General features: G+C 44.7%; 1 protein-coding gene across 1 annotated transcript; it reads right to left on the reverse strand.

Annotated features, from left to right (window-relative positions):
• Positions 1-306: 306 nt before the first annotated feature.
• LOC135921063 (uncharacterized) lies at positions 307-12,294 on the reverse strand. Its single transcript, XM_065455383.2, has 8 exons — positions 12,192-12,294; positions 5,800-5,882; positions 4,414-4,465; positions 4,007-4,129; positions 3,853-3,951; positions 3,678-3,794; positions 1,471-1,542; positions 307-1,048 (listed from the first exon to the last, which is right to left on the reverse strand). The coding sequence occupies exons 1-8, from the start codon at positions 12,292-12,294 to the stop codon at positions 387-389; spliced, it is 1,311 nt and encodes a 436-aa protein (XP_065311455.2). The 3' UTR covers positions 307-386.
• Positions 12,295-14,684: the final 2,390 nt, after the last annotated feature.

Consider the following 14,684-nt stretch of genomic DNA (forward strand, 5'->3'; position numbering starts at 1 on the left):
TGCAATACTAACTGATGAGCTCAGGACTTGTACAGCTCTGCTGACTTTCATGTTACAAAATGGCCTTTGGTATATGTGCCGCTCTGTTATCTTTGGAGCCAATCGTAACCTTAGTTCATGTGTGGATTTGTACAGTTGTTCAATATGAGACCAATTCACAACTTCTTTCCCAATGAACAACTCATGTGCTTGGAGATTGTTGCGGGTCGTTTTGATCAAATGAGGTACATCAAAAATAAAATAAACTCTCTCGCCTAGAACTTCAAAATATGGTTTCCCAATCGTGATGCCCAATTTCTGCGCCAAGCTGACATTTGACGTGCCTTGGTCACAGATTACCGCTTTGACAACAATTCTGACGGCTTTAAGTTGCTCAATAATCGAGATTAGTAATTTATCAATAACATTTGCCCATGTCCTATCGTAAATGCGACTGGCTGAACCCACCTCTTAGATATACCTGCCAGAAGCACAGCCATGGCTCTGTCGGCAATACTTGATGACCGCTCGATGCCATCATCTGCAAACCCATGCACAATATCTTCACCGGCATCATAGGGTAAGTTCTTTTTCAAAGCTATTTCATCAAACATGAGGGTGCATACTCGGTCGCGCTCATTCCATGCGTGAGTGCTAGCAGAAATACTTTGAATAATTCCGGGAATCACTCCTGGTGACATCCTAAAGTTGCACAACCAGCGTCTCAGAGTACGCTGTGTTGGCAAAGAGAAAATTGGTGCCAAAAAACGGTATGCACGGGGTCCACGGAAGTTCAAATGCAAGGCAAACTTTTTGAGCCAGATAGGGAAGCGCTTGCCTTTTCCCCTCTGCTGCAATCGCAGGTGTGTACACAAAAGCTTAAAAACCTCCTCTGTCACTGATGGACGAATAATGCCCAGTGCCTTCGAAATGGATGGCGGTAGCTTGCTCTGCTTCTTCTGCAACCGTTTGATGGTCCGCTGGCATCTTGCTAGCTTGGACTGCAGTCGCCGGACGGTCGCCCTAAATTTTGTTGACGGAGAGCTCCTCACTGCGCTCTTCCAAGCAACTGTAAGATACAAAAAATATGCACGCATAAATAAAGCTACGTGTACAACAATTCGACAATTTCTTGATACAACACTAATTTACTGGTTACTTCATACTGAACAGCTCATTATGAAACTGTAAAACAGTACGATACATTCAACCAAATATAACCATTGTTCGCAGGTACAATTCCTACACAGAGCCTCCATGAACACAATTAAAAGTAGATCTAAATTGCTTTGTGTCAAAGCCATGAGGGAGCCTTTCTCGCATATACTCATGAAGGAGTTCGAGTAAATAGTACAAAAATCAAACAATATGAGTTTCCTTCGGCTGCTCAACTTTTCCATTATTAAAATGAACCACTATTACAAGAACACCCCCCATCTTGAAGAAAATCCACAAAGCCTTTGGCTAGCGTTAAATGAACCAAACACTTACCGGGATAGTTTCCTACTGGTCTTTCAGCTGAATCGAAAATGTTGGCGCTTGGGGACACCTCGGAAATGGCATCTGCACAAAAACACAGAGCAAGATATTACCCAAACAGCTTATGCATCCCAAGCATCATTTGAGCTACAACGCTAACAAGAACTTGCCTGGCAGAATTTTGCATTACCTCCCTCACTTACTGCCAATATAGTTGAAAGTACAATGCAACGGTAGCTTGTGCGTTGACAATTATTTCCTAACTTGCACAGCAAGACCTAACCAAATGCTAAGCATCAACAGTTAATACCACTGTGCTCTTTAAACAAAATAAATATTGCATAGTTTATAAGTTGTACGTCATGTGTTTACAGAGTTTGTTAGAGATATCACTCTACGCATTTACAAAGCTCATGCTTCTGCAGACAAGCATTCATAAAAGCTTCAATTTCTGATATGAGAAGTGCCAGTGTCCACCACACAATTTAACAATGATACAATCATAGTACACATATATGGAAAATATATGTCACAAGAATAATCATCCTAAAAGATTGTGCACTTTATGAGCGTGCTCCAATCTGAACAGTACTCTTAAATATCGCACCTTGACCTTCCAGTTACCTCGTATGTAATGGTTATTCAAAGGTTATGGTCGACTAAGGACTTATTTATTAATTTCACTTATTTCGATATACTGCAGCCCAGAAGGGCTATCGCAGGAGTGGGGAAATACAATACATAGAATAGCATAAAGAGCACAGAACATCATGACTAATATACAATAGAAATTCATTGAGTGGTAAAGATCTTGCGTAACCAGGCAGCGCACTCCGCAATCTCAGAAGGGACAGGGAGACTAAACGCTTCGGTATGATGGTGACAAGTGGACGTATTCAACTCATGGTGACTGGTGATATTGGGTCTAGATTTCCCTTACTTGCCAAGTAAGGAGAATGGAGAATTGTGGGGAGTAAGAGTATAAAGAAACCTGAAAGATTCAAAGTGACGACGAGAAGAGAGACTGGCAAGTTGAAGACTAAGATGGGAAATGGGCAAAAAATACCTGTCAAAACGATAAACGAAGCCCACAGCTTTCTTGTCAGATGCACTTTTTTTGATAGATATTTTGTGTGCATTCCAAACGCCAGAGCCACACTTCAGTATTGGACGAACCATCGTTTTATAAGTGAGGAGTCGTGTGCTAAGTGGGGATGAACGTAATATGCGTTGCAAGCAGCCTAAGCACTAGGTTGCACGAGTTCGATGTGAAGCATCTCCTAGAGGGTAGTCGTTATACGAATAGGTAAGTGGAGAAGGCGGAAAATGTTTGGTAAATGACATAGGTACAACTTTCTGGAAGTTGATTTGCATCTGCCAAGTCACACCATGATTGAAGTGATGCAAACGAGTCGTTATGGATCATGTGATCGTGACGAGTTTTAATCGTATGGTACAATACACAATCATCTGCCTAATGCAGATTCTAAGAGGAACATTACTTGTTAGATCATTTATTAAGATCAAAAATAGAAGCGCACCCAATATTGAACCTTGAGGCACACTAGACGTTACACTGCATGTGGAGGATTGAGAAGACCTAAAGAGTACGTCATAGTACGTACTGAGACCGATTGGATAAAAAAGAAATCCAGTTAAACACTTTGTTGTTAAGAATAACAGTGAGCTTCTTGAACAATTCAGAGTGCAACACAGTGTCGAAAGCTTTTGAAATATCAATAAATATTGCATCAATTCGATCACCTGCATAGAGGGCCTGATGGGGCCTGTGCGACGGTAGTGTATTCAATAAGCTGGGTTGCAGTGATAAATGCAAACCGTGCTGAGCACCAGATAAACCATTACACTCCAAGAATTCAATATGTTCGCAAATTACACATTGAAGTATTTCACAAGAATGACACGTTATAACGATGGGTCTGTAGTTTAGTAAGGACTGCTTACTACCATATTTGAATAGCGGAATAACTTTAGCTGTTTTCCAGGCAGAAAGTATAATAGACGTCGAGAGAGATTTCTGAAAAACAATTAAATATTGACTAGTCCATAAAAAGTCTCTAAAGAGAAATGCCTTATCTATATCGCCAGGTTAACCTTTTTCAGATTCAGTTAAAAATCAAATTCAACACACCCTGGTTTGAAACAATAATGTTGTTAAAAGAACTATGCGTCTGCTCTATAAAATGTATGATAGTTACCATCAACAGCACAACGCTCATCCTCTGTAGAACTGCTGCCAAACATATCCACCTGGGAGGTCGTTGCACCTAGCTCGCTCACAGGGGTGTTGCAGCCAGACATCTGTTGTAGGCTTGCTGGAAAAATACCCATCATTGCCACTTTGTTAAGTTTAACTTGATACACCAAACTCACCTTTAGCAGCATGGCTTGCCGTCATGAGGGAGCCTTGCTCGCATGTCTTATGTAGGACGTCCTCACCAGCTTGTTCGTCACTTGCAGGACGGCTGCAGCCTACATTCATTGGCAACACTGAGTGTTAGTCGCAAACACAGGACACTACAAGCACCTTGCAAAGCAGGGTCTTCAAACATAGTGCTGATGCCTATAGTAGACTTTTCCAGATGGTCCTCTGGAACGGTGTTTTGATGTGATGCAACAGCGAATCCAACAGATGGCACATCGGCAGCATCTGCAAAAGATAAATAGAAAAAAATGTTCACCTGAGGTTGGTTCAGGTCGAAATAATTGCCACAAAACTCTTACCACTAGCAATTCTATGAAGACACAGAGACGTACATGAGCTACAGCAAAGTGCACCAAGACAGTGCTGACACTTGGAACTTTGCTCTATTGCGTACCTGAGGAAACTGTAGGTACAGCTGTTCTAATGAGTCGCGTGCGACCTGGGTCCAGGAAATCTTTTGCAGTGAAATGGTCGCTGCATATCCTGTATGACTTGTACAACACACCTGCCGGCTTTTCCATAAGGTCGGCTCTGCGGGAATATGCCACCCATGCCGTCGACCTGCGCACGTTTTAAAAGAGCATGTTGTATGGCACAAACAATAAGCATCAAGCATTTTATTGCATTAGTGTGTACATGCTTGACATATCAGGAATTTAAAATGCGCTACATTGGTTATAAAAAAAAATTTGTACACTAGTTTTGAAATTGCCGAACAGCTGTAGGGGCCTCTAGAATGTTCCACTTAATGCGATAGAATGTTTCATTTTGCAAATTTTCTATAACAAGATACTCACAAAGAGGTACACAACTCTTAAGTTACAGGTACAATGGTACGCTTATACCACAAAAAAAAGATGCATTTGCTGCAATGTGTAAATGCTCATGATTTTTTAAGAATCCCAAACTGATTCCAGAGCGTACACATTATGCCCCTCACTGGATTACTTCAGCTAAATAAATGTTATAATCGGGCGACATTGCTGCATATTTTCATTAAAGCAGCAGAAACAGTGCGCTGCTAAATTGCAACACAACAAACCTGCTGTCCTGTGGGATACGAAAAAAACTGGTGCCGGGCTTCTTTCTCGTTCTTCCATTGTTTTGGCACCACTGTACACAACAGTAACTGCCGTACGAGCCACTACAGGAGGACATCTGTTGAGAAACGTAAATGACAAGCATGTGTCATTGATGTAAAGCGCTTGAAGAGGCGACATGCGCGAAAGCGGCGAACAGACGAGATTACGAACAAAGGCAATTAGCTTTAACATTTTTAATTTAACAAAACATAAGTTACAGTAACGTTGGGCGCCAGAGGAAGGGCCGCAAATTTATCTTGCTAGATGCATTTAAAGCGCGAAGGCCGAGCTGCTTTTTGCTGCGTCACGACAGGCGCGGCGAGCGGGCCTCAAAATAATTTTCAACAATGTTGGGCGTCAGAGAAAGAAAAGCGCCATGAACTTGTCAGTGCATTAAAGCGCGAAACCGCGCACCACGGCAGAGCTGCTTTTCGCTAACTGCGTCGCAGCGCCAGGCGCACCCACTGCGCTTGAAAAGTACGCCAAAAAGTAACCAATTTAGTCACAATAATGTTGGGGGTCAGCGAAAGCGCCAATATCAGTAGACGCGAAACTGCGTCGCAGCGTCACAGCAACCTGTGCGACTAGCGTCTATGCTAGCGTCGCGTGCCCCAAAACTACTGAAATTAGTTAAAATTAGTTAAGGCTTACAGGAAGCGTCGCAAACATCTCCCAGTACGATTCTTTAATTAAAATTAACTGCTCCACGACGGCCACGCTGTTTTTCGTTAACTGCATCACAAGTCTAGACTAGGTGCCAGATAAGCCTAATTGCTCGAAATGCGTCGCAGACTGTCAAAGAAAGTTTCTCACCTTGCCGTTGTCCAATAGTGCAATTTCGTCATGTCGCAGTTCCGAACGAACGCTAGAATTCGCCGGGTGCCCATGAAACCAGGCTAAATCCCAAAACAGAAAAACAGTCACACGGGTGAGCAAACAGTCCAACGCTCAGATACACGGCCGGTCGCTCTCGCTTCGGCGGCGTGTCTGACGAATGACGCAAACATCTGCCTCGTCATTCGCCCGTTCGCCTGTCGCTAGGCAACGGAAGTAAGCCGCAAAGTTTAACTTAATTTATACGCAGATATCTTTAATTTTTCCGGGAAAGAATAAAATAAATTAAACAATTGCTGTTAATCTCATTTCACATTCTTCTTTTTCTCGATGCTCGCGACCCCAATTCGTCGATGTTAAAAGTATAGCGTGACGTGTTTCCTGTTTCCAATTTTCGCCGAGTGTCCGCTCTTGTTCAATTCCCTTTCTCTATGGTTTGCGAATACAGCAACAGGTCTTTGTAATACCCTTCCTAAAGACATCACTTCATCATATCACTTTCAGTATTCTTCAAGCTCGTACGCACCAGTATTTCCTGTACATTTCCTAAATTCTCAAAAGTTTGTTTTCTGTGATGTTTTGTACAAAGTCTTGTATTATTTTTTTAATGTGCACTCATCTACATGATATTGTTACAAGGATATAAATAACACTATCTATCATAGGGACTCCTTCATCAACTCGCTTTGAGTTCTGGGGTTCCAACTTTATAAATATGGTGCACTCTGTTCTATATTATTATGCATGATAAACTTATTGAACCTAATATTGAACCAGGACACCATGAATTCAAAGCGCGCCGCCATATTGGTGAGCACCGGTCGCGCCATCTATCCCAAGCGCCGCGAAGTAGCAGGCCTGGGCTGCCACACCGGGAGATGCGACCTAGCGCAAAAGCGAAACTTGGGCTTTTTAGCTGAGCGGAAGGCGTGTTTCGCGTTTTTTCTAACCTTTCATTTTCGCTGTCTCGATAAAATCAAACTTCAAGACCTCATGCATGTCCTCAATGGCCACACTGACTGCCGCACGTGCAGACTGCAGAAGCGAATACATCGGGTAAGTACGCTATTACGTTTGTACAAACCGCGTGCTGTATGTTAGAACACGTGTGAGCTGTACCATCTCCGTATTTTTGGCACGTAACCTGTGAAGGAATATAAAGCACTGTGTTGGTGCCATATATTATTAAAGGTTGCGCGACAAAGCTTTATGAAAATTCTACTTACGAACATGAATCACGCGGCAAAATTTTTCCCGGGCGTATGCTTTGCGACGAGTTTCGCGGAAAGGGGTGTTTCTCCCATAAGTGCTCAGAAGAATGCGCTAAATTCCTCGTTGGCGTCACCTATTCTCCTTGCATGGGCGCAGTACATCGAAAACATTTTCTCGGGCCTGCGGCGCTCGGGCTATATCAGTCATGCCAGATTATAGCATTCTCGTGCCTTACGGCGCTCCAGCTTCAATATATCCTCACTGATTCTCCCGGGGGAGCAGTAGGGGCCGTTCGAGAGACAGGGCCTGCTCTCCTGAAACAGTATCTTCGCTCGTTCCGGTCTTTTCGTTTTGTGCTCTCCGTTACTTTTCAAATGCATTTTTAATGGTCGGTCCCCTTTGAGTTAAAATGTTTTGAAAGCATGCAATTGCTGAGCATCACCTGCGATACTCACTCCTACATTTTTACTGTTTTGCTAGTTCTTCCTATTCACTGCAGCTATCCGCCGGTGGCGCAGCTTGGCGTTCTTCGTTGCGGATGGAAATCGGTGCCATCTGAAAACACCGCACCATCACGATTCCCTACGTGTGTTGTGCTCTTTGCGAACAGCGCTAAGTAATGCTATGTTCAGACTACGTTCGTAAGGCGCCGATTTTTCGTAACATACGTAAGCGGAAGCGCAACAAGCGTATGCGTCTAGTTCAGACTGCGAACGTAAAGGTACCAACGTGCGCAATTCTCGCAAAAATCGTGGGTGAGAGTGTTAAAGGGTCGGCAACATTTACGACTGTTATGTTACGACCGTTGTGACACAGCCAATGACTGATAAGCTTTCGGCTTTCAACAACCGGTGACGACACTTCCGTCCTCCCGTCTGCAGACAGCTCCGGGCGTGGGAAGTGCCATTCCGCCATTCCGTGCGCACGATTGGCTGTGTTCGTGAAAATTTTTGCAGTGCGCCTTGCGAGACTGTTTTCAGTTCATCTGGTTTATCCGCCGAGGAAAGCGATGGCCGCAGATGCGTGCTCCGAACTTCGATGAGTGGTCTCATTAGGTTTTCAAGGAAGCGGAACTGCTGGGGCGACATGCGCATGATGTTATGAAACATCGCAGTGTCACCAACTCGGAGCTTGGCGAAAAGGTTGTGAAAATCGCCGTCCACAGCCCTGTCGAGAAATACTTGCCGCACCCAAACCCTTCTGCGTCGCCTTCGTCGTCTTTGGGCGATTGAATACATGACGATAAGTTTGTTTTGAGCGTGAATTTCTTCGATCTCGGCCAGCGCTCGCATGTTGGCAGGAGCCATATTGCACCGCTGGTGACGTCGATTCTGCAGCTCCAAATTTGATTGGCCTGTTGTAAAAGCCGTAATTTAAGCAGCAGTAAATGTGAACAAAGGTGCCAGCTTAACTGCCGTAACGTTTTTTACAGCCGTTACGTTCGATACGCCAAAAGAGCTGTTACGCGCGTTACGACCGTAGTGTGAACATAGCATAACCCGCTCCTTATGCGCTGGTTGTTTTGGCATCCAAACACGACGCAATGCCGCCCAGATGCCTTCTTGTACTTTGGATCCGCGTGAAAGGGCACATTTCTGCACTTCGGAGTCTTAGAGCTGGCGCTTGTCATGTCTGCTGGTCGCCGACGAACACACTTTATCAGCCCAGTCCAAAAGGGCACTGGCCGACCGGGCAACCCGGGTGCGAGAGTATGCGTTCGGTTGGTCTGGGTGCGAGGCTATTGTGCTCTGGCTATATGGTCGAAATAACTACTGTCGTTACTTCGCACAGCTGTCTACTAATTTGCTATCGCAACCATTGCTTCGCCTTTCGGGCGGAACACCGACTTTTTTTACAGCCTAAAGCGAATTAAAAGGGCAATGTTTCGACGGTGGTTGTCGGTAGCAGATGATGAATTTTATTTTAATTTGCTTGCGGTCACTACTAGACAATATTTATTTTTTTCAAGCCGAATTTAGATAAAATGTTCACGCTACATTTGCAATTGTACTGCCACCTCTACTTCTATTTCTTGTAAAATGATAAGATTAGAATTTCTGTTAAGTAACTTACGCAGGCACCTTGAGCAACTATTCAGGTTAGACAAAGTCGTATCTCGAGGCTCTGCCCTAGTCATTGGCTCCAAATTCTACGCAGTGCTCTGGCCTTGGCTAGGTTTAGCGTAAATACACAAATTATGCAAGCATCTCCTTTAAAAATACAGCAGCGAGTCTTTTAAATACCCTTCCTAAAGGCATCACTTCATCGTAATACATTCAGTATTCTTCAAGCTCGTTGCACCAGTGTTTCCTGCCCATTTATTAAATTCTGAAAAAGTTAGCTTGCTGTCAAGTATTTTATAAAGCCTTGCCTTACATTTTTAATGTGTGCATTCATTTATATGATATTGCTACGCGGATTTAAATAACACTATCTATCACAGGGACCCCTTCATCAACTCCCTTTGAGTTCTCGGGCTCCAACTGTAGAAATGTGATACAGTCATCCATTCATTCATTCACAAAACTTTATTAGTGTCCTGAAGCCCTGTCTTTTCAGACCGAGGCGGGCCGCTTCCACTTCGGCACCGCCACGCCGAGCCTTATGGCATCATCGTGAACCCTCTGGACAGCCCGTAGCTGATTTTTATACGAAGAGCTTGTTATCAACTTTTGCCAGTAAAGCGATTTTTCTTCGGGGTCGGCGAGAGTCGCGGGACAGCCCGCCAGCAGGTGTCTGATGTCAATGATGCCAACGCACACGTTACATTCTTTCCTAATTTCTCTTTCGGGGTGAATTTTATTTATGAAATACGGAGTGGGGTACCTCCCGGTTTGCAGTAAACGTAGCGTGACTGCCTGAGCCCTGTTCGATTTTACGTGTGGCAGTGGGAATTGCCTACGCCCGAAGTAGTAATATTTAGTGATGTTGTTGTAAGTTAGTAAGTGATCTTTATGCTCCCCGGAATGGCAGTGGGCGTCGGTTCGGTTCTGACCGGCACGGCAAGCAAGTCCTCGTGCCAGGTCATTCGTCACCTCTTTCAGGTTGAGCTTGTTACCAACTTTTGCCAGTAAAGCCATTTTTCTTCGGGGTCGGCGAGAGTCGCGGGACAGCCCGCCAGCAGGTGTCTGATGTCAATGATGCCAACGCACACGTTACATTCTTTCCTAATTTCTCTTTCGGGGTGAATTTTATTTATGAAATACGGAGTGGGGTACGTCCCGGTTTGCAGTAAACGTAGCGTGACTGCCTGAGCCTTGTTCGATTTTACGTGTGGCAGTGGGAATTGCCTACGCCCGAAGTAGTAAGATTTAGTGATGTTGTTGTAAGTTAGTAAGTGATCATTATGCTCCCCGGAATGGCAGTGGGCGTCGGTTCTGTTCTGACCAGCACGGCAAGCAAGTCCTCGTGCCAGGTCGTTCGTCACCTCATTGAGGTTGGGCCGAGTCTCGTCCACTTGTCCCATATGTGCAGGAAACCATCGGATTTCAGTTTTGATAGTTCCGACTTCGTCGATAATTTTAGCCGAAGTCCCAGCTACATAGCCTTTGTGAAAGCTCTTAATTGCTGCTTTGGAATCGCTATAGATGAAAGACCATTTACGGTCTATTCCATTTTATTATGCATGATAAATTTATTGAACCTAATATCTACAACAATTAGTAGAAAACACCGGCGGATCAACTTAAAACTGGTTACGTGTGGGAATGCGAAAGTATTTAGTACATTTGGTTTAATGTTTTAGAGCGCAGCTCTTGGGCGCCGCGAGCTCCGATGGCGGCGTCCTATTGCGTTACCGAGCGAACAAGCACAGCGAATAATGAGAGCGCACGCTTAGCGCAGCGGAGGGGGGGGGGGGAGGCGGCGAGAAGGAGAGAGTGCGGAGCCGAAAGCGGGGAAAACGGTATGGTGATAGCGTGAGAAGAAAAGCTTAGTGCCGTGCAGAAGCACGCGCACAAGGGGTCTTGCAGCGACGATGGCTACGACATGGCGCCAGAGTAACACACGTCATAGGTATGGAAACAAAGCGCTGCGTGAGCGGAGGTCTGTCTGCGGTTGCTGTGAATCGCGCCTACGAATCACCCTACGCGCGTCCTCACGGGATCTTCCGAATAGCGGGGCAGTGCCGGACACTTGGCTGCGCCTTCAACGTGCCTGCCGCACGGGGGATATTTTGTGTGTCAGCCAATAGACGTCCGCACGTCAAGTTTCATACCAGACGCCAGCGCTCGTTTTTCCCCTGGCGGAATGATTTAACCTCCCACGGGTGTACGTTTCCGGCGCTTCACTTCATGGTCGTGCGCACTGAGCTTGCGGTGCGCGGGAAAGGTCTCCGGTTTGCAATGGCGCCTTTTCGGAAGAGTGAAACCTTTTATTGCCTTCTTAATTGCCACAAAATGAACGTAAACACGAAAACGTTGATGCCACCAGTGAAATTCAACCGATTCCCAAGAAAATGGTACGAAAAACGCAGACGACAGATATGGATTACTTCTGTGCGCCGAGAAAGTAAACAAGTTGCACACGAAGAATTCCCGTTCATTGATCGCTCGTGAGCGTGTGATGATTTCTTAGTCTAATGTACGTGAATTTTATGATTACTGGGTATACAAATTTTTCATCAAGCAAAAACTTCCAGTTACACTAGCGCTTGTACCGTTTTTCTCGTGTTTCGTTTGTGGGTGCGTTGCCTAAGAATGAAATCAACCTTAGTTGCATGTGCTAGCAGTGGTTGAAGCGTGCTGAGAAATTGAATATGTGCTCGATGCATTGAACATGACCAGAGTTCATTCCCGCATCACCACTGCACCGATCGATCCATCGAGTTACTGAGACATACACGCCCACGTGTTGACCGCGCCGGCATTGCCCTCACCATTGATGCCCTCACCATTGTTAAAATATTTGCAACCTATTTACGCTGCTGACTCTATTATATATTGTAGGGGACGTACTAGTGAAGTTCTCTACGCATGTCGTATTTGTGCTATGAGGCGAAAATCTTTATTTCCGCACAGTGTCCCTGGAAGTCCGTGGTCGCCAAGACACACAGCACGAATTGGTTGCAGACAGTTCGTGCGAAAGTGCCAAAGTTTCTTTCGCCAACATGCATCGTATGTGCCGACGATTTTTTCTGGTGGCAAATACGATTAACTTACCCGCCTCAGGTACAGAGCTGAGCAGACGCAGCCCTTTCGCCACATTGCAGCCACGCAAATAGTCGTCAACCAAGCAGGTCTTCTTAATGGCAGATCGAGGCATGTAGGTTGTGCTCATGTCCTTGGAATGAAATGCCCACACAGACTCGTCGGTGCCGTCTATGGAGGTGGCTCTCGGGTCTGAGCCACCTCCGGAGTTTTCTAGAGGAGGAAGAGCCTCCCCCTCCCCTACCGGCGATGCCGAAGCCTCCCACCCTAATAACACACCTAAACTGTCATTACCACAGTTCTGTCATTCACATCATTTGAGGTTTCTTTTGACTTGCCTTTTCACTAAATAATTTAATGTGGCTTATAGCTTGTTGGATCATTATTCGCGCTGACGTGCGCGGCATTTCATTCATACTTTCGATTTATTTCTGCAAATGCTGAGAATAAGAGTACAAGTACATTAAAAGCACAAGCGGCGGATGCCTCATCCGTGTTTTCTTACTTCAACACTGTTTTACATTGTCACTGTAATACCGGGAACATACACAATATATTTAAATATACACACAGGACAAAGTTATTATATTTTTCAAAGAGAAGGAGGTAGCCAATCACAAATGATTTCTAAAAGCTTGGATGGCTTATCCCTAGAGTATGAATATGTTCCTCTATGTTCACCTCACTTAATATTGCTTTGCTTGCTTTTATGACCCGGAGAAAATCCAGTACGCTTCAGTGAGCCCTTCGGCACAGACTTTTGTCAGCGGCGCCTAAAATGCGCCTGAATGATGTGTTTGTCAGCACTGCTTCTCTTTCAGTAAGCAATAGTAACGACTCGTGAAAGCGAAAAAATAACTCTTCCAATATTTTACAACATTTGTTAGGTATGGAAACATCGTTACTTGCACGCAGAGGTCATGAATATGCATAGGTGTCCTTATTAACTCTAATGCACCCAGATTTAAGAAAAGAAGAGTTATTACGTTACTGGAGTAAAACCTGATGCGATCCCAAACCGTTCGATTATTCGTCAGCAAAATCGGAAAAGTGCTCTGCCCGAAAATGAAGCTTTAGCTTGAGCGCAGCTCCGATGCTGCCTTTTTAGATAGATGTGATGTGAAGATATTAAGTGAAGTTTTATTCAATGTGTAGCAGTTTTACAGTACATTTTAGGACAAGGACAGAAGGTGAATTGGCTGACGAGACCCATCCCCCTAGAGTCAGCCGCACCATTTGACAGAAAGCAGCAAGGATACCCCCCAACACAGTGAACATAACCCAGGGTCAGTTTCACATAATGAAAATACTCATTGAATAACATGACGTTACGCCAATACTTACATAGCACTTGCACTCAATACGTATACTACTTTTTACTATGTACCGACCACTCTGTAACGCCATCTTTGTAAGTCCTAAATGAAGTACTCTCATAGGTGAGATGTTGAATGTGCTTCTTAGTGTTAAGAAAACATATGAGTTGAAATTCGGACGTTTGCGCTACATAGCTCGTTTTTATCTGTGGAGCTCTTCGACAGACATGCCTCAACTCATAATTGTTTTTTGCATGTGTTAAGAGAGAGAGAGAAACGTTTATTAGACGAAACAGTGTCACGAGCGAGGCCGGGTATCACCCTAAGGTGGGAGGGCTCCTTAGTCCAGGAACCCCCTGGCTTCGACTGCCCTCTTAGCCCTGGCGACGAGTTGTCGTTGGTCTTCCAGGTCCCCGAGGGTTAGCTTGGCCTCCCACGTTTCGAACAGGTCGTTTGCCTGCGTTTCTGGTTGCATTTCGCTGCCTGCCTGCCACGGGCATTCCAGGAGCAAGTGTGCCAGAGTGTCGGGTACGTTGCACAGTGGGCAGAGGTAGCCGTGGAGTGTCGGGTAGAGGCGATGCATCATCGTTCCGTGCGTGTATGTGTTACTTTGCAGGTGTCTAAGGATTAGGCTTTCTTCTCTGTCGAGTTTAGGGTGCGGTGGAGGGTACACTCGACGCTCGAGCCTGTAATGCTGCAATATGGCCGAATAGTTGGTGGGTACGGCCTCCGCCTCTTCTGTCACGGGTCCGGTTGAAAGAATTTTAGCTTTGTTATTACCTGCATGATACGACCCTATTGCATATCAGTAGAATATTAGTGGTTTTGTATTCAATATTCAGAGGGAATTAAAGTGTCGCGGTGCCGTCGGAATATAGTATGTTATATAGAATATATGTATGTATATATCTATATGGAATATATGTATGGAATATAACCCTCTTTCGGAGGGTTTACCTTGAGACAAAGGAGACACCTAATTTGTACTATATAAAAGTAAAAAAAAAATTAAATGTAGAACACACTAATGTTTTCCTCAGATAAGCCATTCACTGATTCTATTGAAATCTGGTGCATTTGACAACAAAGGTCGAATTATAGTGACTGTGGCAAGCAAAATCTTGATTTGGAGCTTACAACTTTTTATGAAAACTGGCAGAACGTTGAAAGTTTGCAAAAGATAGAGGCA

Source organism: Dermacentor albipictus, chromosome 9 (genome assembly GCF_038994185.2).
Source record: "Dermacentor albipictus isolate Rhodes 1998 colony chromosome 9, USDA_Dalb.pri_finalv2, whole genome shotgun sequence".
Taxonomy (NCBI): domain Eukaryota; kingdom Metazoa; phylum Arthropoda; class Arachnida; order Ixodida; family Ixodidae; genus Dermacentor; species Dermacentor albipictus.